The sequence below is a fragment of the Acanthochromis polyacanthus genome, chromosome 1, assembly GCF_021347895.1.
Source record: "Acanthochromis polyacanthus isolate Apoly-LR-REF ecotype Palm Island chromosome 1, KAUST_Apoly_ChrSc, whole genome shotgun sequence".
NCBI lineage: Eukaryota > Metazoa > Chordata > Actinopteri > Pomacentridae > Acanthochromis > Acanthochromis polyacanthus.
In genome coordinates, this window is record NC_067113.1 from 18889795 (window position 1) to 18915127 (window position 25333).

Below are 25333 nucleotides of genomic sequence, written 5' to 3' on the forward strand. Positions count from 1 at the left end.
TACAGTTTGGCTTGTCTTTATTTCCACAGCCTGGAAGTCAAATAACACCGTAAACAACACAAAAAGGAAGAAACTATGGAGTCACACATTATTTCCTGTTATGGCTGAGAAATAATGAAATAACTAAAAAGATAATTGGGTTATTACATTAAAGAGTGCACTTTTTTTCTTAGAATATCGCAACAGTCATTTTCCACCACTCATATTCAATTTGTGTTCAGTGAATTAACACCGCATGCTAAAATGTGACACAATGGTCCCTTCAGTAAGTTTTAATGATTATAAGCATACAGTGAACATCTGGTAATTATTTTTGGCTGCATTACAGATTTTTCTAAAAGGGATCTCACAATGTCATATGGTATCAGAAACATTTTTACATAATTCTTCCAATAAATCTTCAGATCAGTAAGGACTTGTAACTACAAATATGGCTGAATTTCAGAAAACTGTTGCCAAAATGGCAATTTTTCATGAAGTGCATTTGTACCAGTTAATCATGGAGGCAGATTACTGTGTACAGCTTGGAATACTGAATCTGCTCGACTGCAATTGAAAAAATAATGCATATTCTACATATGTTTGATCCATTACATACTGAAAGTGGCTCTATATGAGCAGAGGGGACAGCAGGGGATGGTTCTAATATTTGGACTATCTACTTTTGAGGGGCAAAACTGTAGAGGATCTCTGACCATGCTTATACATTCCCATATAAATGTACCCTCCAAATCAGCATAAATGAACAAATATAACTTAGAACAAATCCTGACTTCTAACACAAAATAAAGAGAATGCAGAAAATTCACAGCATCACTGAGAGAAATCAAATATATAAACTGCTAACAGAAATGTGCCAGATGTTTGTCTTCATTTGAATGAGCCTCAGATAACATTATTCTAGTAGAAACTCATTCTCACAGCAGACAATCAAATTGTAAGAAGGCGACTTGGGTTTAATCATCAATCGTCACTCGCCACTATTTTTCCTCTTCTTCCTCCTCTCTGACCGTCCCGTCTCTCTGGAGTCCGACGGGGAATTCATCTAGGAGGGACTGGGTCTCCTTTGATTGCAGAGGAGCTTGATTGCTTGTGCTTGTGTGTGTGTAAGGGTAATGTGTGTTTGCCTGTCGGAGCACGACTTCTCACTGTGCTCTGTGGCTGTGCTCTTTATTTCCTGGCCACCACAGCTGGAGCAATCATCACAACATTTGCCACTCGAAGGCAAACATAACGTTGACCACTTCCAGGCTGCGGGCGATCTCCTCCAGGATGCAGTGCTGCTGCCACAGTTGGTTCAGCTTTCTGTAACGCTCTGGACAAAGGTGCAACGGATTGCCCCTCCTAGAGATGAAAACAGAGAGAGCCTAATGCAAGGGCTTTTCCAATCAACAGCACTTCTGATACATGACTGTGTTAACCACAACTAAACTTCTCTTCTTTAGCTTTATAATTTTGGAGGTGAAGGATGACATATAGCAAATTCCCTGAGTGTAGAAGGCAGCAGAAGTTTGATCTTGTAACATTACTGTTGGCTACTGCATTTCCTGGAGATCATCAAAATGTGAGTCCTTAATATAAAGGTTAGTACAGGCTTTTTGCAGAAATCTGTCATTCAAATTTTATGCTTTTTAATGCCATTTTAATGCTATACTGTACAAATTTTAATGCCACGACTGTGATGTAAAAGATGTTTTTATATGAAAACTGTCCCTACATTTCACTATTTCTGAACCTGGAAACCTGACCACTCACGGGCTGTAGTCATTCTCTGAAATCCACGTTTTCTAGCCATTTTTGCTGGAATTTGCGTTTCCCCCATGTCCCAGCTCTCCTCCACCTGGTCCAGCCTGCCGGCCACTTTAAAAACATGCAGTTTTTGGCACTTTGTACCCGACCGCCTAGAACAATTGCAATGCTTTGGTGTGTTTACGCAGATGCACATATCTTGATGAATCACAGTCTATAATTATTTATTATTACTGTCAAATATTTTTCTTGAAAACTGCAGAAAGAATTTTTAATACCAATGAGAATCAAATTTAATGATTTTTAAGGTCATTTAAGGCTTTAATTTTTGCAAAATCAACTTAATGACTATTAATGCTTTTTAATGCCCTGCAGAAACCGTGTAGTAGGAAGCTGTTTCCTGCACTATGCTCTACACCACACTTTGAGTTTCACATCTGCAACGAGGCCAAAATTAAACCTGCAGTTTGGAACTTGTGTCTACTCCTTCTGGCAATGAAAGTAATTACACAAACACTGTCGACATGCATTATGAGGAATGCCTAGCCATTGATCACTTTCTGAGTTTGTCTTTTATCCTAATTGACTTATTGGAAAAAAGTCTCAATGTAACAAATGTTAATATCGGTGTAAAAGCCTTGAACTCTAACTTTAATGTAATTTTGCTGTCATTCTACAACGGCAACAGTTACATGTGTAACACTCAATGCCTACAAGTGACGCAAAATAATCCAGCAGCCACGGTATGTCCCTTCATCACCTGTACAACATACTAATGTGTTTTATAAGTCAAACAGGTTGTCATGTACTGGAATGGCCTGACACATAGCAGACTCTGCATATGGTTGAGTTACACACTAGTTGTATCATATCTAGAAGACAAATAGCATTGAAGAATAAATATAATACTACGAAGATTCTTACCCAAGATGAGGATCAGTCTCCCCATAATCGTCCAAGTAAGGAGCTGGGTACGTGCTTCCTCGAGTCTTACTGGCCATCAGTACAATTTCACACTCTCGTATCCTGTTAACATTCAATCAAACTTGATTTACTTGAAGCACATTTCATTGCAGAAAGAACAGAATGGCCTGAAAACAATTAACTATAGAATTGAAAAACTATTTTCTTAGTCCCTAATGTGCAGAGTTTGGTGACTAACCTGAGGAACATGCCCACTCCAGCTCCACAGGTAGCAGCGTGGGCGGTGCAAGCTCCCACATCCTCCCCGTCCAGCTGGCTGAGGCAGCAGGAGCTCTGAGAGCACAGCATGGTCCCACAAAACAGGCACAGTGTCGGATGCTTCCTCTCATCATCTGTAGATTTTGGACACCTGAGGGCAGATTGCAGACAAGTCAGAAGGGTTTCACATCTGCAGCAGACTGATAGACAGTGGCAAAAGGGGCTTCAATTCCCCGCTTACTGAAAATGGCTGGCTTGATTGAGGAGAGCGCTGTAATCTTCAGGAAGATCAATCAAACGATTCCTTCTCCTGGGGTATCTGTGAAAAGAGCGGGTTTATCAAGCAACTATTAGGAGATGTTTCATTGCAAATCAAAACTAATGCTAAAATAATACAAAGCACTGTATCAACCTGACTGTCTGGGTTTTGCCTTTCAGGGCTTTGGTTATAGCTGGGCTCCCACACCACCTGAGAAAGAACAAACATTTACAGTTAGATAACTTCTCACTCTCCAATAAATACTAAAACATGCATCAATGTTTTCACCAACCTCTGGAGCAGTGGAGTAACAGTGTCTCTGTGATCCTGGAACAGCTGGAACACATTGGAGGGTAGTGCCAAGTAACTGCACAGTGCCTCCATCTGTCCTGGAGAGGTAACTGCAGCAAGCATAAATGTCAGCTTCAATACACAAATGCTCACAGACTGCATTTTATCATGACATAACATTCTATTAGCCCACAGTTTGACCTACCAGAAGTACTGAAAAGCTCCTCTGGAGGATGTACTCCTGTTAGGCAATTGAAAAAGAGAGCAGCACAGCGCAGGAAAGGTTCGATTCCTTTCTTCACTCTTTCAGCTAAAGAGCTGCCGGATGCTTCTGGAATCAGCCTGAAGAGGAAACCACAGAGGAATCTGTTAGACAAGCTGAGGGCAGCCTGCAGCACAGTATAGACCACTGAGCATTTGAAATGACAACAAGGACCCAGGAGCAATGTTTGCTTCTACTGAGAAGTTATGTTTTTATCTCAGCGGACATAATGTCGATCTTGTCAGATTATGAAGCGGTCTAATGCGGACACTTAAAGTCTGCAGGAAAGAAATCACAAATAAATCTCACTTAGTTTCATGATATGAGCAAACTTTTTGTCCTTAGGTGTGATGTTTTGTTCATGGGTTTAAAGAAAAAGACTTTCTAGAGGCTAGAAAATCTGTTTTCGATCATGTTTTAAATGGTTCTCACTGCATGTCCCTGGCATTTGCAAGAGAAATTGTTCTGTTTTCTTTATCAATAGACTTTTTACCAGCTGGTTCACTGGACTCTTTAGTTTACTACTATACTAGGGTAACTGAATTGAAAGCCTATAGGTAAGCCCGTTAATTCACAGATATTTGATTTTTTTTAACTAGAACATATTGCTGCTCATGTACTTTGGCAGAAAAATAACAAGAAGATGAAAAACACTTGTACCTTCCAGTGTGTTGTGATACCGTAGCGTGGAACTCTGCTGCCGCTCTCGCCTCCTCTGTCTCCTCTCCAGCCTCCACTTCAGGGAAATCTGCAACAAAATTGAAACCATTATTTAATCATCACTATCATCCTTTTTATTGGTTACCACTGGTTCTTGCTTTGTGAGTCCGTTCAGTAAATGTCAGATACCAGGAGTATTGCTGGATGGAAATATATGGTGGAGGCTTTTGTACCTGTAGAAGACAAGAGGACCTGCAGCATGTGAGCCATGGTGACCAGATGAAAGATGTGCAGGTGATTGTAGGCAGAGCTGACAGCAGACGGCTGCAAGTCTACAGCCTCCTCCTGATACAGTGAGGGTATAGACAACACCAACCCCACCTGACAAAACACACATGCAACACACACCCTACTAAGAATTTCAGGTTTAAAGGTTAGGTTTGTAAAAGTAAAAGCTTTAAGTCTGAAGGACATTTACATTTTTCTCACTCAAAGTTGTAACAGTTTTTCTTAGGACAGCAGGAATGCATACATGTCATTAAGAACAGTCGTTCTTAGGACAGCAGGAATGCATACATGTCATTAAGAACAGTCGTTCTTAGGACAGCAGGAATGCATACATGTCATTAAGAACAGTCGTATGTTTTAATCGTAAGTCATACATTTATGATATGAATTCAAGTTTGGGTATTAAAATAAATTGTTGAGTGATGAAGCAAGAAGAGCAGAAGTCACACCATTCTCATCTGAGCTGTTTCTTTTTAGAGGAGACCTACCAGAAGATGGAAGCAGTCCACTTCCAGAAGCGATGGGGTGTTCTTTCTGCTCAGGGCCGGGAGCAAGACTGGGATGAGAAATCACATGTTTGTCCACAAGAGGAAAAAAATTACAGTCACAAGTCTAATCAGCACATAAATAATAGGATGTAGTCTGCGGACGCTTTGATGGACCACTTACCCCCCAACATGTCTGTGAAGTGCCTCTGGATAACAGCCTGAGAGCTCTTGAGCCTCTGTGACGCTGAAAACTGAACAATGGCCTTCAGACCTCCGAGCTAAAACAGAGAACAATTTCATAGAACTGGCATCTAACAAAGAACAAACAACCCAAACAACATGCATTATATTTGTTGTTCAGTAGTCAGTATGTGGTGTCCAACCTGTCTATTTTGTAATGACCCAAATAGAGGCTTGTCCTCTTCCTGTAGTATGTTTTCTGTAAAGATACGTAAACATATTTTAGAAATGTGCATAAACAGGTACATACAGAGCAATGTTCAGGATAAGTCTTGCTGTACCTATTGCCTGAATCGTGAAGGCACATGTGTTCCAGGCCATGACTGGCACACGAGGGCACAGCTCATTTGGTGCTGTCTTCAGTCCCACCCTGTGGACTGTGGTGGCGCAGACGACCAGCATCTCTGTGATGCTGTCTGAGAATTTTCTCCTAAAAAAAAACAAAACAAACCAACCAAAACCAAAAAACACAAAAGCAGAGAGTTCAGATAGGTGTGCTCTGAAAAGCAAAGACACTTAAGGAATTCTGAAGGAGCTGACAGTTCACTCACGGTTCTTGTACTCCATAGCTAAGAATGGATCTAAAGTCTGGCTGGCTCTCTCCACACAGCACTGTGTTACCGACACCACTGCTACCTTCTGCAAGGGAAAATCATTCATTATCTCATGCTATGTGAGCCTATCTTGAGTCTTAAACAATACAATCAATCATAACCAGTCAGATGAATACAAATGTATTTATGTTGTGGTCATAACGTGATAAAATGTGGAAAAGTTCAAGGGGTATGAATACTTATGCAAGCCACTGTAGGTTAGAGCAATGCCTTTCCTCTGTCTTTGTTCACGCATTCAAAGAAGTGCAGCAATTGGGCGCAAAGTACTTCTTCTTACCGTTATCCTGAGTGACTGACTTGAGTCCTTTAATCCTGGCAGAGAGGATCTGGATCCAACGAGGCAGTGTCAAATGCTGTCCGATTATTTCTGCATTTTCACTACACACAGGAAACAAACGATCAAAACACATTTTTACACTTGCACAAACAACTGAACGCCACAGATTGGTCTGAGGTACGTGGACCAGGCTTACTAGTTAAATGTTAGTGGTTCTAACGGGATCAGAGGGACCACGGTATTGCACAGAGACTTGCACAAGGGACACAAGTACTCTCCATTCTCCAGATCGATGATCAGCTCAGCGTGGAGACGGTTTCTGGTCGTATTTTGAACTGCCTCAAAATATCTGGGGGAAAAAAAAAAGAGAGAATATTACCTGAATGGCAATAAGTTGTACCTTCTAGTAGACTACACATAGAAAGATATTAAATTCTTACTTCTGCCAACATGTGGCATGCATGACGTGTCCACAGCTGCCAGTGTGAGTCCCCACAGCCAGCTCAGGAGGCATGTAGAGGGGATACAACGTCCCTGGCCCTGTCAAAGTTAAAAACAATAGACATATGAATCAGATATATACCTATAAACCTTTGATTCCCACAAATTGAATGATATGACCAGTAAATGGAGACTGACCATCTGCTTTGAAGGGCGGTATCTTTCCTCTGCACTGTGTCAGCACTGTGGACCTCTGGACACATGCAGTCAGTACCATGGCTGGAGCCTGACCCGCCACTTCCTGCTCCTCCTGGCAAAGAATGCAGGTCAACACCTCCCTGTCATCTATAGTGGACCCTCTCTGAGGCCCGATGGCTATACACATGTCCCTCTGCTCCATGGCACAGCTAGAAGAACAAACAGAGCAAGAATAAACAAAGAACAAGGTGAGCTCTTTACCTCAAGTCTCTGAAAGACTTCCCGGGGGTGTTTCAAGTGGCTCTGCTCACCTCTCAGTAGATGTAACAGGTTCTCCTTGTGTTCCGCTCTCAGGCATATTGTCATACAGCATCTTGTTTGACTCAATAAAGTTCTTCTGCATTGCTGACATCTGAGCCATTATCTTCTGTCGGTGGAGTTTAGCTGCTTCCGCCTTTCTTTTTCTCTCTGCTTTTTCTTTGTCCTGAGCACTCTGGATTAATCAATAATATGTCGAAAGTGTCAAGGGACCACCATTCTCTGTATGTAATGCCTGAAGATTATTAATTACATTTTTACCTCTTCTGGCTTGGTCTCCATGCTCATGGGCACTGTTGGACTGGACTTCTCTCTAAGGCACTTGACAATCTCAAACATCTACATGAAAAACATTGACAGAAAAATTGGAAAGTAACCACAAAATAAATCAGCCCTGAAAGAAGAAAACGACTCTTCAAAATCTGTAAAATGTATTTATCTGTACTGAACCTACCTGTAGAACCCATTTGACCATGTCTTTTTGAGCTTCAAGGGAAGGCAAAGACTTGATCTTGTACAACAAGAGGAACACTGACTTGTCGTGTTCTGAGCCGATGACTGAAAGAACAAAACAAACATTTTTGCCACAAAAAATTAACATTTCACCTCATAGCCTTGAGAACTATGACAAATTGTTAGTCAGTGTTGAAAAAACAAACAGCTGGTCTTTACTCACTGCGGGCCTTTAGGCTGAAATCAAAGGTCACCTCCTCCACAGTGCTATCCTCAAGTTGTGTTTTCTCTTCCAGCAGTGCCTGACCGATCAGGTGCAGGGCCTGTATGATGAATATGTTAATTCTGTTACTACACTTGAATTTGGATCAAGAAATAGTAATTTGGAGCAATGAAAATAATAAATGTGTACCCTCTGAATCATGGCTTCTGTCCAGTTAACGGGCCGGTCCTCTACAGCTCTTTGCAGGACGTGTCTCAGGATGTGGATGATGATGTCACAGCAGAGAAGACGTACTACATTGGAGAAAGCTGGACAAAAGGCCGGGGGCAGCGGAGGAGGCAGAGCTGAGAACAAACACAGGCAGGGACAATGTTAGTAGAGCTGATTGATCAGCAGCCAGACAAGAGAAAATGGTCACATCTAGCTGTAGTGTGTCAGTCACCCTTATCATTGCCCTCCTGAGCTTTCCTTTTCTTTTGAGACTCTTCTGCCTGTAACAAGCAAAGAAAAAAAAAGAAATTAACCAACAGACGTGCAACAGAAACTCCCAGTTTAATGTAGTACCCTACACTACCTTGCTATGCTGGGATCTTGAATAATGGTAGAAGAAAGGGTTGAATTCCATTAGACGCTCTTTCTTCACTTCATACAATCCATGTCCCGACACTCCTGGTTTCCTAAAAACACAAACAGAATATACAGATAAAGTTTTCTGAAAATTCAATCTCAAGGCAAAACTCAAAAGCCATATATTAGATTTGTACATACTTAAAGGTGGCAACTTTGGTGATTACTGACTCCAGGCCTGTTTCATGGCTTTCCTATAAAGAAAACATTTTTACCGTGTTTGCAACAGTTCCTCCCTACTGAAAACCACACAATTAATTCTATAATTAGGACATGTGGCATTATGAAACTCACATTCTCAGGCAGCCCTTTGACCAGGCTACTATGAGCCATGGGCTCAATGCACAGCAGGTGGATAACCTCCCTCATTGTCACATCCTCTTTGGTCACCTGACTGACCCCAGGGATGTAGCGCTCACCTGGACAAACAACATCAGTCAGATACCACAACACCATTCATATTAAATTAAATTAAATTTAAAGTTCATTAGTAGAATGTGACACTGTACCAATGACGACGATCAGCAGGTACAGCATCTCCTCTGTCAGACGGTTCCACTGTCTCAACTCATCCTGGAAATTTAGTTCCATTTCATTCATTAATAAGTAGAACATCTGAAGATACAACAGTTTTTTTTCCCTGAATGATTACTTAGGTGTTACTTACCTGGTCTTTGCTTGTACAACTTCCATTGAAATATTCAAACAGCTCAAATCTCAACAAGATTAGCATGAGGAAGTGGTTGGGGTCCATTTTGGAAGCAGCAATCTGTAAAGAAACATGAAGGAGGACAAATGATATCACCACAGGTTAAAGACGAAAAGATAAAAGTTAGCATAGGACAAATATTCATGTCTGAAAGATGCCAACCTGAAGCATGAGGACATCCTTATCGTACATCTCATCCCTGCATTTCACATCCTGATAGTAGTAGACCTGTTTATGTGAAACAACAATTAATTTACCACTATATGAAGATGACAGAGGAGCTAATACAAAATGAAACAATGCCTTGTGCATCCAAAGCACATTGTATACCTGGCTGACCAATGACAGCCCATTTCTGCGCCACATTTCGGCTGAGACCTGTGCAGCCAGCACCACACAGCGCAGAGGAAGCTCTACTAGCTGGGTGAAGTCATAGCTCTCCTACAACCGACAGAAAAGAATCCTTAATGTTTTAATGTCAGATTAGCATTACATGAGGAATGTTTGATTGTTGATTCATTGACAGCACACAGCCAACTTAACTTTTTCATTTACTTAGGATAAATAAATGATAGCAACGCATGCTCGTATAGCACTTACAGGATGATCCAGACGGTCAATTGTCCCTTTTCCACATAGAAGCACATACAGACCTATGGATCACATTTTACAGGGGCGTACGTTCATAAATTACAAAAAAAACATCAATAAATCACTCTGAGCTTCAAATATTAGCTATCCTACCAGCCAGTAGCCTGGAGATGGGCAGATGTATGCTGACAGGCTCCTGAGAGACTTTGTACGGACGAACATGGAGGATGTGTTTGCACATATAGTAGTCGGTGGCATCCCTATGGAAGGGCTGGTTATTGCACTGCATCAGGACTGAATGGCACTCCTTAAATGCAAGTAGCAGGATCTCATCCTAAAGGGCAGAAACAAGCAATAACTAAGTAAAGCAATTCACTCCCTTTTTACCACTGTCCAGTTTAGATGAATGAACAGTTACAACTCATGTACACAGCTTCCAGCTGCATTTCGGCTTTGTGAGATCTGTGCTGTTATCAGTTTTACTTTTATATGTTTTTGGGTGGTGACAGCAACAGAAATGATTATATGATCTGTTACCTACATCTGTGGAGCAGTGTGAGATGTAAACATCAAGTTTTTCTTATGAGTGTGTATGTGAACACATCAAAAACTGAAGGCCTATAAGGTGCATGTGAGAGCTGATGGACAAACGTGTCAGCTAAAATGACGACAAACAACCATTACAGAGGCGGAACCTGTGCACATTTGGCATTAAAGTGTCTGTATTTTTAATAGAACACTTAAGTGTATAGTGTAGTGGCCGCTCACATTAGAGGAAGACCAGTCCTGAAACATAGCAAGGATGTGGCGGAGCTGAATCTGGAGGGTAAAGCCAGCTTCCCATTCTGGCTCCACAGCGATGTGTCGACCAAGTTGTCGTTTCACCTCCTCCATACCCTGATAACGAAATAAAAGAACGTCAGGATTTACTAAATAATTGGTTTGTCTTGTTACCATAATCATAACTGTACACTGTAATAGTACAGCTCTTAAATGCTATTTAAGAATGGTTCATAATTTGAGTCATTTGTACCTGCATGCATTTGAGAAGCCCAAGAAAGTCTTTGAATCCTGCTAGGAACTGTTCCCGCAGCTCGTCAGTCCATACTGAGGGTTTACTGATCAGAATATACCTGAGAGACAAAGATAAGTTTTATCTTAGAGAAAGTTAAGAAAGAAAAATTAAGAACAATGAATTCAAAAGGTTCAGTCTTGCTCTTTTAAAATCACCTGAGGTCGTGGAAGATGACCTGGATGCGTGAGAACTTGTCAGAGCTGTAGCCCAGGAAGAAAAAGCGATTGTTATCATCCAGGTGTTCGCGTAGCAATTCCAGGACTGTATCAACTATCACTTTAATGACATTGCCCTCTTCAATGAGCTGCCTGGCCTAAAGGAGAAAGAGGAATGCAAGGACAGGGACCAGTCAGAATATCAGGCATGGACACAAGGATTTGTATACCTTTTCTTTTCATTACGCATATGAGACAACACTCACTAGTGTGGGAACAGTGAAGATCTGAACAGACAGAGCAGTGATGGATATACTCCTCTCGTGGTCATCGTTGATGAAGTCTTTTTGCAGCTGCTTGTAGTGCTAAAAAGAGAAAGCCAGGGAATAAATTAAGAAAGTAAAAAAAATGTCAAAAAATGGAAAACATCTTCGATTTTTGCTTACCTTTGTAAACTCGATTGCAAAAAGCCTCTTAAATTCCGTCTCCATCAGCATGCTACAGAAAATCAGTTCATGAACTATCTTGCGAGCTCCTTGAAGAAATTAAGAAAAAATATTTTCTTCTTGTTAGTGTCAGGGGATAATGAAGTGAGGTAAAGCTTTTATGTATAAAAACCCAGCAAAGGTCTGTTTACCTTTGTACATCCTGGCATCGTGCAGCATGAGTCTGCTAATGAGGCAAGGCTGATCTCTGTCTGCGTTTGGTTCTAGTGCCACCTGGCAGAAGGCCTGCCTGAAGCCCACTGCACAAAACACACAGAGCACCAGTCATGCATCAGTGGATTTACAAATGAATACTTGGGTGTTGAATGAAAAAATATCTGTCAAATGTGCACAAATATGAAACTAGAAAAGCATTCAGAGAGCGCAGTACTCCGCCAAGGCTGCTCGGTTGATGCATTATTTCCAACGGATGAAATGTTTCATAAAAAATGACCTGCTGAGTACAGGCATGTGTTATGCATGTACATGGTATATATGAATACCAAACTGCATGTAAATTACACTTATGAAGGTGTGCTGATCAGTTCATCACTTTTAGCAAGTCTTTGTTTTGCTAGTGTTAAAATAACAGTTCCCTCCATGTTTTTATTTTCAAGGCGGATTTTTAATGGTTTGGGCTTTTTTCGGCACAGGAAGTGTTGTCGAAGAAGCAGTTACTTGACATGACGAAGACGCTGCCAAAAAGTCCGAAAATTCACATAAAGATGACAGAAAACGGTTCCACGCTGTTGCTGCCTACCAAAGGATGTGTTTAAACTTATAAGCACCTAGCGGGGACAAGGTGTTACGGTGAAGAAATGAGGGAAGGCTGAAAGGTGAATCTGTCTTCACATAAGGCTGATGGCTGAACTTAACGTGTCCGGCTGGGGTTTGCTACATACCTGAGCTAAATATGTAGCGGTCGGCAGGAATTGATGAGAAACACCCTACAGTTTAATCGTTTGTTCCTTGTATGATTTCCAACTGATAAATCATGGTCATTTTGTAGTGGTATCGCAATCATGTGATTGTCAGCGGGTAGCAGACACAGTGTTCACGTCATGGTTACAGCGATGCTGTGCAGGCTGCTGTATCTAGCAATGGGAAATCTTTAACAAAGCCGTGAATCCACATTATAAGCCGCATCACTGCTAAAATTTAATCACTTGGTCCTTGTGTCCTTTCTGGTCTTCCCTGAAAATTTCATCCACATCCGTTGGTCTGTTTTTCCGTAATGTTTCACACAGACAGATTCACAGATTCACGTACAACGGTCGTCACATAACTCCACCATTTCCTTGGCGGAGTAATAAAGCTATCAAATGTGTGCAGGGCTCCAGACTGCGACTAAAATTTTACTCGCGCATGTGCGACCAGTAAATTTGCCATTTTTTTAAAACTACTATTGAATATTTTTTGTTGCTTACAAACTTCCGCTCCACACTTCAGCCCAGTTGACAGTAATGCGCAAATGAGCTGGTTTAACTTCAAAAGAAAGGAGGCAAACACCAAAGAAGAAGAAGGCGGGCCAATGTGTGTGAGAGCAGGGAGCGAATGACGGTGAAGCTCCTGATGTTTCAAAGCCTTTATTTACGTCAGCCGTCTGTCTTATTTTAAACACAAATTCACCTTTCTGTCCTTCACTCCTTTCTTGTCCCCATTCCAGCTGCTTCTAAGTTTAGACACATCCTTTACTAGACGGCAACAGTGGAACACTTTTATTTAATCTTTATGTGAATTTTCGGACTTTTCTGCAGCGTCTTTGTCACGTCAAGAAACCTCTTCTTAGTGAAACACTTCCTGTGCCGCTGGAATGGTCACAAAATAAAAGCTTGCAGCATTTAAAATATGCCTTCAAAATAAAAGCCTGGAGGAAACGGTTATTTCAACACTAGCAAAACAAAGGCTTGCCAAAATTGATGAACTGATCAACAGACCTTTATAAGAGTAATTTACACGCGATTCGGTATAAATACATAATGTGCACGTGCATAACACATGCCTGTACTCAGTACAAGGTCTTTTTATTACAGATTTCATCCATCGGATATTATACGTTAACTGAGCAGCCTTGGTGGAGTACTGTACTCTCCGAGTGCTTTTCTTATGTTGTGTCAACTGCTGCACAATAAATTGTGAATTGAAAACATAGTTTCTGCATTTATTGTGCAAGTATTTATCAGTAATACAGTGAAAATGAGAGGAAATGTGAATATTTACTTTGCAAGTCAATTTTGGTGTGCACCCCTAAATTTTCTGCTTGTGCTCCTAAAATTTTAAGTTACGGGCCACTGTGCTCCTAGGAAAGAAAGTTAGTCTGCAGCCCTGGTGTGTGATGCAAGTATGAAGACAATGATGCCAGCACCTGAGTAACCAATAATCTTCTGGAACCAGGGGCCAAGGCGCAGCGCAAAAGTTTGATGAGCCATGACTGCTGCTGGAAGGATTTCCACACGTAGTGGCAGCAGTGAAATGTGCTCAGAGTTGGCCTGCAAAACAACAAAGAAAGAGTTGGAGATCACTTTGAAATGCAAAACTGAAGAACTATGATTTATTCTAAAGTTTCCAAATAACTTTTAAAGAGGTATACTGTCAACATTTACCCTGATGAGATCTTTTGCTTGCTGGCATGAACGTAACGTTCCCCTCTTTACTGCCCGTCGACCCTGTTCAACAGTTAACAATAATTACATAATGTGCTGTTCATATGGTGAAGGTATTTATAGAAACCAGTTCAAATTAGTTTTCCTTTTACAGTGAAGTCATTTGAATTTTAAAATACCTCCTTATCAATGAGGGCTGTGTGTGTCTGTGCTTCAGCCTGATCACAGTTTACTGAACGCTGCAGGGTGTAGATCACGTGATCGTATGAGTGGTGCTCATCATTGTACAGTACACAGTAGTAAGCATTGTCTTTTGTCCTGCACGGATGAAGAAATACGCAGTCAAAATTAAGCTGAGTGCTTTGCTTGCGGATCGTGTTTACGTGTGATCTGAAAGGCCGTACCGAGGCTGGAGCTCAGCCGGCAGCTCAAAGTTCTCCTCCCACACCAAAAAATCTTTGATGTAGCTCAGCAGTACCCGGAACAGCTTCTCAGCACGCTCTTGCAGTTCAGGCTCCAGCACACACTCATCCTGCACAAAATTAAACAACATGGGATTAACATTTCATTTACTTTAAACACTATGATCAATTTAGCAGAAACACTTCTCACACATTTCAAGTTGTCCAGTTATATTAATGATAAACTCAAAAAAAAACAAACATAATACAGGATAATTACAAATAATACAATTATAGTAAAACATTTTCCAGAATGAGGACAAAAAACAAATCTTCAACACAAACATGCAACTTAATAGAAACTGAAGTTAATCTGGCATGGTCAGAGTTTGTTGAAATAACCTTTACTAACTCCCCATTTCCTGTATCATGAGCAGTAAGTCTATAATGTGATAAGGAACTGGTCTAAATATTTTTCTTAATGAGAGCAAAACAGGCAGCTCGCCCAGTAACATTACTATCAAATCCCCTGAGAGGAAACATTCCACATAGCAGCATAGTATTTCATACAAATGTCTGACATTTAACACACAAACCAAACAAAACGTACAGTGAGTCTATGTATTTACACCAAACCCAACGTCACACCACTGTGTGAGAACAAGCACTGGAAACTGCCATAATCTAAACAAGAGGTGTGAAACTGCATGATGGGTTTTTGTGTTCAAAGCTGACGTGTTGCTGTAGTCATGTGACGTGTGAATGCTGATTAAGCACAGGTTCAGGTCTGGCGTAGTAAACACAAAGCAGCCTGCCAGACTGCAGCCAGGGATGTCTCTTAATTGAAGCACCTGCTGTTTACGGAAAAAGGCACAGAGCTGTCAAGCTGTACATATGCTCAAAGCCACTGAGCACGATCTTATCAGAGGTAAGCCTCAACACTGTGATCAGCAAACGCCTGACAAACAACTGCTACCAGCAGCCTTTGGTAAGGGAAGTTTAGCTGAGTACATCCTTGCACAGTTCAGTGGGATTACAGCAAATGTAGAAAGACAAGTGGTTTTCACTTACATATTTGCACTAAGTTACTCTCACACTTCCTTCACCTAGATTCCAGAGGATTTTCTCAGTTAGGACAGGCCAACAAAGTGCTTTTCTTTTTGATTTCCGGATCCAAAGCTACAGCCAATAGACCAACATCCAGGACTAAGATGGGAAAATAAGCATTCTGGGGTTCACTGACACAGAATGGAACCAGTACGTCCCTCCCACGTTCTTCTTTCCGCTCAGTTACATAACTCACCGTTACCATGGCAGTGGCTGCCCCCGGGTCGTGTTTGGAGCAACAAGGGCCAATCTTCCAGGCTTCTACATCCCCACAATCACAGAACCCCCCGCCTGATGACGCATGCATCTGGGAAAAAAATGCACATACTGTATGTCAGCGAAGGCAAGTAATGGATACACACAACGACAATTACATTAGACATCTACTTTAGCTGTGGGAAAGCATTAACACGCAACCCTGAGGCTCCAACATGAAGAGCCAAATATAAACTCCTATAATGATTTAGAAATAAACTACAGCTAATTGTGCACAGAAGTGAATCACAAGGACGAAATGGGAAGGAAGCTTCTGTATCTGCTGAGCCATATAAAGAAATCTGACCTCAGGGCAAAAAACTAAGAATGACTGATTTTCTTTATTTTCCATTTACCAGGGAGGGGGGTCTTGGAATTCATTAAAAATGTAAACATGTACATTGTCACAAACCTTGTAACGATGGCTTTTGTGCACACTGTCCTGGAAGCAGTTCATGCACAGGACACAAGTGGGATCTATTGCACAATCCCTGCAAAAAGGTTGAAGAGGATTTATTTTACTTGATTGAGCAAATGTCAACAAAAGTCTGAATCAGAAGCGATGCTACTTGCGGTACAAACTGAACTGCAGGCTGAGTTCCCCTGCTTTACCCCGTCCTATTTACATCAATGTGACATCCACAGTGACAACAGCAAACACACATTTGTCTCATTATATAATCACACTACCCGTTTTTCCTCTATATGTTCATTTCCCTCAAAACCTTCATTTTATTAAGGCAGGCTTTTCCAAGGCTTGTGGAAGGATTACAGGCGCTGCATGTGAAGGTGGTGCACTAGAATTTTCCGACTGTCTTCTTGAACTCATCATCTGTGACAGCAATTTTCTCCCTGCTTCTTGTGTATGCATTTCCTCTGTGGCAGCAAAGCTATGAATAAGACTTGCAAACTTTCCATTCATAAACAACATTTGAACATGTAATTGTCTAGTGCCCTCAGTATATGACTTCAACTTTTACTCGGGTCAGTATGGTTTACCGTTTCTCCAGTGTAGTGGAAAACTCTCAGCAGTTTTTCTGTCCACTCAACTCAGGCATTGCATAAAACCATTTAGGTGCAACACTGAAGTCTTATAATGGTAGATAAACCCTGTTTAGGGGGACATGCACTCACATCTTTACTAAAGCAGAGACCCTTTAAATGTACTGCTTGAGACATGAGTCACTCATCATTGTAATGTTAAACTGACTTTTTGCAAATTTTGCAATGTATATTTTAACAGTTAAAGAATCTCTGTCATTCTCTCTATCCATCCATTCACTGACCGTCATTATGCCTAAAACGCATGCATATACCAATTAAGTTCAACCTGCGCTGGGACTACAGATGAAAATTAGCCACTCTGGCTCATGTTGATTAATATGCACTGTCCAATTCTAAATAAATAAATTTAAAAAAAATAAAAAGTTAAACTAGGAACTAAATACAGCCCAGCTCATGTTGGCATACAACTCGTTTCAGGAAGCAAAAGCAGAAGGAAACTATTCCAAAAATTGATGGATGAACAGATGCAAACATCTCTGTGGATAATACAGTACCTCACGTGACTCAGGTTCACTCAGACTGCATCACACTGAAACCTGAGAGTCTACACATTAACTATTCATTTTCAACACTTAGCCGAAATACTGTGGTGTTGTAGTGTAATTAGATTCTGTAGAACTAAAACCTATTGAGGACATCCTTTTGTCATTTCAAGAATTTGATGTTGTCCAACAGCTAACATGGTGCATTCCTGTCTTTGAACTCTGGGGCTTTACATTTCATCCAGTAACCCCACATTGCACTGGGTCTATCTTCTGTACATCTTTTTTTATAGTTGCAAATTTAATGCCTAAATTTAGTAACAACCAAAACAACTGCTTTTGGAGACTTAGGTATCATATAGCAATTAAAAGCCACTGAGAGCAGCAAAAAAATGTAGTGTATTATCACAACCACTATGCATGGTAGTGTACTAACTTAATTATTACAGAAGATCAGAGGATATATCGGACCTGCAGGAGTAGACGGTCTCTCCTTCTTTGAACACACGTCCGCAGAGCTGGGAGGAGGTGCTGCCCTGTTTGAGCTTCTCCAGACCCTCCTGAGGATCCTCTCCAAACAGAAAACACTCCAGTGGGTGGAGGAGACGGCTCTGCATGAGCTCCTCTTCTTCCTGAGGGCTGGCATCCTTCTTCAGGCAGAAGATCTGCGGCACCTGTTCCTTCAGATAGTGGAGCAACTCCGCTCTGCTGTCTGCAGCTTCCTGCCATTCCTGCAGGACAGAGAAGAGCAAAACCACTTTCACTGTCCTGTCTACACCTAATGACACAGAACTGCATGAATCAGCTACAATTCTCTCAATGACGCAAATAAAAATATTTTTTTCAGCAGTGCATGATTACTATTCACTACAGATTTCAAACTTTGGTTTAAGGGCATAAAACAAAAATGCAGAACTTTATATTGGTGTTTTGTGCTGACTGCGGATGCTAGCTCTAAGCTTTCACATTGTCCTGCGTTTGGATATCTGCTGGGTGGAAATGTGTATGATAACCAACCTGGTATCAAAGTCAAAGAGCTTAAGTAATGATTTATCAAGATGATTCATCATTCTCATAAAGCTTACGTTTGTAGCAAGGCATTAGTCCCACTGCTTCCTGTTGATATTTGCTGAATTACAGAAGCTTGTCTACTTTGACACAGCACCATGTACTCAGCATCGTTTTGGTATTTTCAATAGTCATGGAGCTACATGACGAGAACTACTAACATTGTTACCATTTAAACATCATATTATGTAGTGCACAGCAAATTACAATTGTTTGTCACATCAACAATGTCAGATCAACAACAGATAAGTGATATTCAGTAGATTGTTGTAAGTAGGAGGTGTGAGTGATAAAATGACATGTACAATGTAACAATAATAATAATGCTGGTGAGTTAATAGCTGTTATATGTTATGTATATAACTGTTTAACAACATGCATGCAGGAGCTCTTACTGAGCATTGTTTTATACTTCACAGTGCTATTTTTGCAACCTTTCCAGCACCCACTTCCTGTTAACCTGATTAATTTTTCTCCTTCATCTGTATCCTCTAAGAACAAGCTGTATACCAAACCATCCATCCATCCATCCTCTATACACCGCTTTATCCTCACTAGGGTCGTGGGGGGTGCTGGAGTCTATCTCAGCTGACTCGGGCGAAGGCAGGGGACACCCTGGACAGGTCGCCAGTCTGTCACAGGGCTACATATACAGACAAACAATCACACTCACATTCACACCGACGGGCAATTTAGAGTAACCAATTAACCTCAGCATATTTTTGGACTGTGGGAGGAAGCCGGAGTACCCGGAGAAAACCCACACATGCACATGGAGAACATGCAAACTCCATGCAGAAAGATCCCAGGCCCAGGCCGGGATTTGAACCGGGGATCTTCTTGCTGCAAGGCAAAAGTGCTAACCACTACTCCACTGCGCAGCACCTGTATACCAAACCATATACTTGAAAACAACTAGCCACCGTTAGCAATGACTTGTCAGTGAGAAAAATCCAGCAAAGCAGTGACTGAAATGATCCTCAGGGTCGAAACAAAGACTGAACACCTATTATTTTTTGAACATATCTCAACCTTAAATATGAATAGATGTTATATGTCTTATTAAATTTGGCAAGACTTGACAGGCCAAATTTAATAAACTTCTTAATTCAAATCTTGCTGCTGTCAGTGCAAATATTACGTCATAAAATCACATTCAGCTAAGGAGCAAAGTCTGTTTCACTTCAGTCTCTGAACAAAAAGGACAAGAACTTGAAACAGACGTAAAACAAAAACAGTTTAAGAAGTTGGTATCATGGGACTCAACGTTTATAAACTCATGGCAACTCGTGTTGAAGCGCTTCGGACAAAAGCGACCATCAAAATATTACAAAATGAAACACCCTACGGAAAACGGGTCCATGTTTTCTTCGACTGTGATATCTATTCATTCATACAACTCCTCACTCCATAAACATGGACATACTGCCACTGTTAGTGAACAATAAATAAAGTGCGACTTCGGTAGAGACATTTTAACATTCTGACGCTAGTTAAGTAGCTAGCAGATAGCCAGCTATGACTGTTAGCTTGGTAGTATGATATGATTTCACTGCACGTTCAAACCGTATTGTTCAAATAAATTAACAAATTGTACTTCGGTGTTTTGTTCCTGAGTCTCGGGAGGCACTGTCAGTTGTATTAGCTATCTGAAAACCGTACCTTGCTGAGCTCCAGTCCGTCTGGGGATTTCTCACTCTCCGCCATGTTCCATTTGCCGTAAAGGAGGAGGTGTCGCTAGGAGACTGTCCTGATGTGAACGGAGATGGTGGAGCCGTCAGATGGCGCTGCTTCAGAACGTCCCGCTCCGTGTAGTGATGAATGCAGCGGGGCTAGAGGTCAGAGTTGAATGTTTGACAGAAAGCTGAATATGGATTCCATATTTCATGAGAAAGTAAGTTTAAACAATTAGCTGAAAATATTTAGCAGCACGTAACCGGTTGTATTTATTCGGAAAGCCTCGGGACTTGTGGCGGCGGTTTGTTTAGCGCCGTTATGTAGCCGATGCTAAGAGATTTGTACTAGTGTTTGTCAGTATTGTTGTTCAGACAGCTAAAATGCTAATTCACTTGCTAGTCAGAGATGGTGAAAAGTTTCTTTTCAGCTAGGACAAACGGCGCAGAAAGCCTTTAAAGGACCTCTGTCGTGTCGTTTTTGTCATATTAGTAAACGAACTAGCTTAGCATAGCGTTGTGTTGTTATAGAAGAATAGTAAGAGTAGTTGTGTTTGGTGTTTACGTAATCCTAAAAGCTTCAGCAGAAAGCAACTGGACTTAATTCATAGGTTGGTGAAGACATTTCATGTCTTATCCAAGTAGTGTCTGAGGTTCAAACTGACTGATGGGGAGTCCCAGATATGTGTCATTATTCCCAAACCTATGGCTAGTAGCCTATTAGTAACCCAGGACTCATAAGTAACATGTCAGGTGTGAATGACTGTAAAACTGTCTGGTCAAGATCTCAATAGTGGCGAAATTTTAAAAAACGACGTTAATAATTCCTCCTCTGTTTAGAGATGGCTGTTACAATCTAAGTTTGGGGAAGATAATTAGTATCTGAGGCTTTTCATAAAACATTTAGAACTGAACTAAATAAGAGAAGTCTGTTTGCTTTTACTGAGGCTCTCAGGGTTACCAAGACTGGGTGACTGGGAATCTATGCAGACATGTTGTTTACATGGTTTTGTGTTGCTCAAACTACTGGTGTTAGACTGTTACCATGACAACAGACCAAATCATAAAACATTCTAGTAATTTAATCTCCACAAAGCTCACTAAGTTGTTGCCAAACCTATTAAATGGCACCGTCATGTCAGAAAACTCATTTATCGATGGTTTTAACAATCTGCAGCAAGAGGGCTCCCTCTGTGCCCAGCACTGCCTCAACAACCTTTTGCAGGGTGAGTATTTTACTCCTGTGGATCTGTCCTCAATTGCTCATCAGCTTGACGAAGAAGAAAGGATGAGGATGGCAGAGGGAGGGATGGCCAGTGAGGAGTACAGGACCTTCTTACAGGTGAGTAGAGGGAGAATGTGTTAATAAAGCAGCATATTTCTAGGCATCAGTAACAAACTGTTTCTATTTGTTCTTTATGCCCTCAATGTGTTTATAGCAACCCTCTGGGAACATGGATGACAGTGGGTTCTTTTCAATACAAGTGAGTGTTAAAAATCAGTTGTTGCTGTCACTAAATATTGAATCAAAAACCTTTATAAGTTAGTAATGCTTATTATTGTCTCTGTTTTGTCATTTGTAGGTAATTAGTAATGCTTTGCGAGTGTGGGGCTTGGAGCTAATCCTCTTCAACAGTCGGGAGTACCAGAGCCTGATGATAAACCCAATGTAAAGTTCCTTGAGACTTTAATGCATAATGGATTATTTGTATTCACATTTAAAGTCTAAGCTGATGTGACTTTCATGTTTCAGAAATGAGAAAGCCTTTATTTGCAACTACAAGGAGCACTGGTTCACTATACGCAAACTTGGACAACAGGTATGAGGTACTATTTTTTCATAAACTGTTTCAATGCAGCCTGATTTACTGAAGCTGCTCTTTTTCTTTGTAGTGGTTTAACCTGAACTCACTGTTGACTGGACCAGAATTGATATCAGACACCTATCTAGCCCTTTTCCTTGCACAATTACAACAAGAAGGTATTGTAAAATTGACTGTTATTCACAGCCTTATTTTATATTGCACAGCAGAGAATATAACAAAAGTTGTATTTGTGCAGGCTATTCCATATTTGTGATACGAGGTAACCTCCCAGAGTGTGAAGCAGAGCAGATACTTGGGATCATGAGGGTCCACCAGCAGCAGCGGCCCAGGCTCATCGGAGAGGACGAGGCTCAGACGAGTGCAGGGTATGTATGCAGCGTCTGTGGAAAATGGGAAACACGTAAATTCCTCAAAATCTGACACTTTATGTACTGTATTCCTAAAAATAAACCATTGATCTACTTGTGGAAACTGATTGTTTTGTTTAATATGAGCAGCAGGCCAGCAGCTCTGGGCCAGACAGAGATGGGCTTTGGTGTGGAGGACGAGGTTGTGGATGAAGATGAAGAGCTGAAGAGAGCTCTGGCACTCAGCAGACAGGACATAGATGTGGAGGATGAAGAAGCTGATCTTCGCAGGGCCATACAGCTCAGCATGCAAGGTAAAGAACATGTCATCCAGAGGCTTTATCCAAAAAAAGTATACATTCTTTCTGATTTTTCACAAATTGTATTTCAGATTTGTAGTAATAGCATTGCTTTTAGAGTAAAATGTGTGCATTTACAGTATTTATTGTACTTTTTGCCATTTTGTATTTGACTGAAGTAAATACTAAAATGTGCATATTTGTTTTTGTTTTTTATGTATTACAGGAGCGGTGATGAGTAACAAGTCTTCAGAGTACGAAGTGCGAAATTTCAAATCAGGGAGCCAGGCAGCAGGGAGCGCTGCAGGAGGTCAGAGAGAAGGCCAGACTGAGACTCTTACAGCTGAGGAACTGAGGAAGAGGAGACAAGCCTACTTTGATCGGTAGGTTCAACTGGCTTCTGTAAAACATTCATTTCCAGTGTAGTTCATTAGTCTGGCCACCCCTTAAAGAAAAAGAAAGCAAATGCTGGGTTTTGATAGAGATCCTCCGTGTTGACTGTTTAGGCAGCAGCAACAAGCTCAGTCAAACATTCCTCAACATCCAGGCGCACAATCAACAGGCGGCTCAGGTGAGCAAGTCATATAATGAATTTTATTTAATCAAGAAAGTTGGGAAATTTAATAACCCAAGCCCACTTTGTTTTCTAGGATCAGTAAACACTGGCTCTGAGGAGGACCAACAACAAAAGCCCAGCCAGTGACATTGTGAAAGGTTTGCCTACGCTGTTTACCAACTGCCTGGATTGGCAACCCCACACAGGGGTAGCTTTGCTCCTTCCTCTAACCTTTTGCACATGCGAACATAAGGACAGTCAGAAGGCTGACACGTTTCCCCTATTTAGTTCGCTGACGGGCTATAGAGAAGAGAACGACAAAGAAGGCAGCACTTAGTCTGGCCTGACTCAGTGAGGCACTGAGACTGGGACAAGGGTGACCACAGGACTCACGATGCAGTTAATCCAAGTTTGCAATTGCCTTTTTACCATGGCGCCTTCTATTTCTATCGTATACTGTTTTTTATTCTTGTTTTTTTTTTGCTGGAAGACGCGAAAAGGAATAACATACAAAAGGATGTGTGTATGTTTTGGGGTGAAAACATGCTGAGATAGGCGTTCTATGAAAGCCATATGAGACCAATGTTTAGACCACACTTAAAAGCTTTATAGATAATGACATAGCCTCCTACCTTTTTATTGAATTTGGGTTTGTAGAACATAACGTGAAAAACACCCACCCCACCGGAGCACTGTTGTGCTTTTGAAAAATTTCCATGTACTGAAGCGTCTTTTAGCTAGCTAGCAGCACTAACATGTGGGTTATTTATTCCCGACATCATCAGTCATTTTACTTGAACATCTACAAGTGATCTCTCAGTTATTTAGACAGCAGCATTTTTCTGATGTTGTGGCTTTGCTGTTACCTTTAAGTGCACAAGTAGGCTTAATTAATTTTCTGACTAGACCGCTGATGACCATAATATAAGGATGCTTTGTTCGTTTTGAATGGACTGTGAGGAGCAACAGTAGAAACTGTGCAGAACTGTTTGCTCACTGTAAGATACTTGTCGCAGATGGATGTTTCTCACATCTTTTCCAGAATAAGCTGACATGTAATGGGGAACAAAGAAGCAATTTGTAAACACCATGAAACTGCAGCTGATGGATAAAAGCATCATTCATTCTTCCTTCACAGTAGGATCACCGAAAACCAAAAAAATTCAGACATGTCCATGAAGCCTCTTTAGTATTGATTTCATCTGTTGTTTCTCGTAATCAGTATTTGTCACGAACCATGTAGGGAAATTTTTAATTATTAATTGGTTATTCTCTTGTAGACATCCCTTCACAAGCACCAGATACTTTTACTCTTGCATGTTACTGCCCCCGGTATACTTGTTTAACTGCACTGACACGACTTATTTTGTATTCCAATTATGCTCAGAGTATTGTTGTACACATCAGAAGTAGGGTTACAGACATGCAAGTCATCTGCTGACTGATGACCTTTAGAAATAAAAAAGGAAAGGATTATTTTAATTCTAGTTTTTATGATTAAAGATTCAAAGAGGTAAACAGTGCATACACATTGAAGAGTTAGTTGTATTTTATTGCATTTTCCTTCTTTAAAATCTCACATTTTTCTCTAGAAGATTCTGTTAAGTCCAAAAAACAGAGTCTGTTTTTAGGTGAATAGACCACAATACAGCGTTAACACACTTAGCATTTGTTTACAGTTATTATGTTTTCTGGGCCCGATGATCATTCAGCGTAAATATATCACGTTGCCTCCACAGAAACTGTCAGATGTGATGCAGAGTTGGACTGATTATGCTGGATGACTTCCAGGAAGATTCCATTCTTTGATTATTGTTTTGTGTCTTTTGGATCTGCTAGTCTTTTTCGATTTTAAACAACGGACTTGTGAAAGAGAATAAAGTGTTGGTAGTTGGGTTTTTATCGTTGCATTGTTTTTCGTTCACTGTATTCTTACATTTAGTACAAATTCATAATTTTTTTTCATGTTTCATGTTAGTGCAGCACATTCTTTCATTTAATGTACTGGTTCATGTTTCAGGATTAAAGTGACATTCACTCCTCTGAACGTTTCTCCTGCCTTTATT

At 40.8% G+C, this 25333-nt stretch overlaps 2 protein-coding genes across 2 annotated transcripts; one reads left to right on the forward strand and one right to left on the reverse strand.

Annotated features, from left to right (window-relative positions):
* Positions 1-20369, reverse strand: ubr1 (ubiquitin protein ligase E3 component n-recognin 1). Its single transcript, XM_022189359.2, has 47 exons — positions 20229-20369; positions 17970-18229; positions 16364-16442; positions 15893-16003; positions 14593-14720; positions 14368-14506; positions 14189-14251; positions 13951-14074; positions 11738-11845; positions 11547-11635; positions 11367-11465; positions 11101-11258; positions 10904-11003; positions 10639-10767; positions 10024-10204; positions 9880-9932; positions 9610-9720; positions 9442-9507; positions 9238-9339; positions 9080-9143; positions 8865-8989; positions 8712-8764; positions 8518-8620; positions 8386-8434; positions 8133-8287; positions 7944-8043; positions 7722-7825; positions 7529-7606; positions 7261-7442; positions 6950-7158; positions 6751-6850; positions 6507-6659; positions 6311-6411; positions 5971-6058; positions 5701-5849; positions 5563-5618; positions 5361-5457; positions 5180-5247; positions 4637-4784; positions 4404-4491; positions 3687-3823; positions 3483-3591; positions 3344-3400; positions 3173-3250; positions 2912-3082; positions 2674-2775; positions 1-1344 (listed from the first exon to the last, which is right to left on the reverse strand). The coding sequence occupies exons 1-47, from the start codon at positions 20271-20273 to the stop codon at positions 1203-1205; spliced, it is 5211 nt and encodes a 1736-aa protein (XP_022045051.1). The 5' UTR covers positions 20274-20369; the 3' UTR covers positions 1-1202.
* On the forward strand, positions 20342-25314 carry atxn3 (ataxin 3). The gene is made up of 11 exons (XM_022189365.2): positions 20342-20460; positions 21417-21581; positions 21679-21723; positions 21823-21908; positions 21993-22059; positions 22133-22220; positions 22301-22430; positions 22563-22726; positions 22938-23094; positions 23218-23282; positions 23362-25314. The coding sequence occupies exons 1-11, from the start codon at positions 20416-20418 to the stop codon at positions 23412-23414; spliced, it is 1065 nt and encodes a 354-aa protein (XP_022045057.1). The 5' UTR covers positions 20342-20415; the 3' UTR covers positions 23415-25314.
* Positions 25315-25333: the final 19 nt, after the last annotated feature.

What these genes read in the sequence shown, in the direction of transcription:
- atxn3 (XM_022189365.2), top strand. Translation starts at nt 20,416, where the DNA reads ATGTTTGACAGAAAGCTGAATATGGATTCCATATTTCATGAGAAA. An exon ending in GTGGGTTCTTTTCAATACAA is followed by an intron (nt 21,724 to 21,822) that starts GTGAGTGTTAAA and finishes TGTCATTTGTAG; the next exon opens with GTAATTAGTAATGCTTTGCG. An exon ending in TGCACAATTACAACAAGAAG is followed by an intron (nt 22,221 to 22,300) that starts GTATTGTAAAAT and finishes GTATTTGTGCAG; the next exon opens with GCTATTCCATATTTGTGATA.
- ubr1 (XM_022189359.2), bottom strand. Translation starts at nt 20,273, where the DNA reads ATGGCGGAGAGTGAGAAATCCCCAGACGGACTGGAGCTCAGCAAG. An exon ending in GGCTTCTCAAATGCATGCAG is followed by an intron (nt 10,768 to 10,903) that starts GTACAAATGACT and finishes TTTCGTTATCAG; the next exon opens with GGTATGGAGGAGGTGAAACG. An exon ending in GGCTGTCATTGGTCAGCCAG is followed by an intron (nt 9,508 to 9,609) that starts GTATACAATGTG and finishes TCACATAAACAG; the next exon opens with GTCTACTACTATCAGGATGT.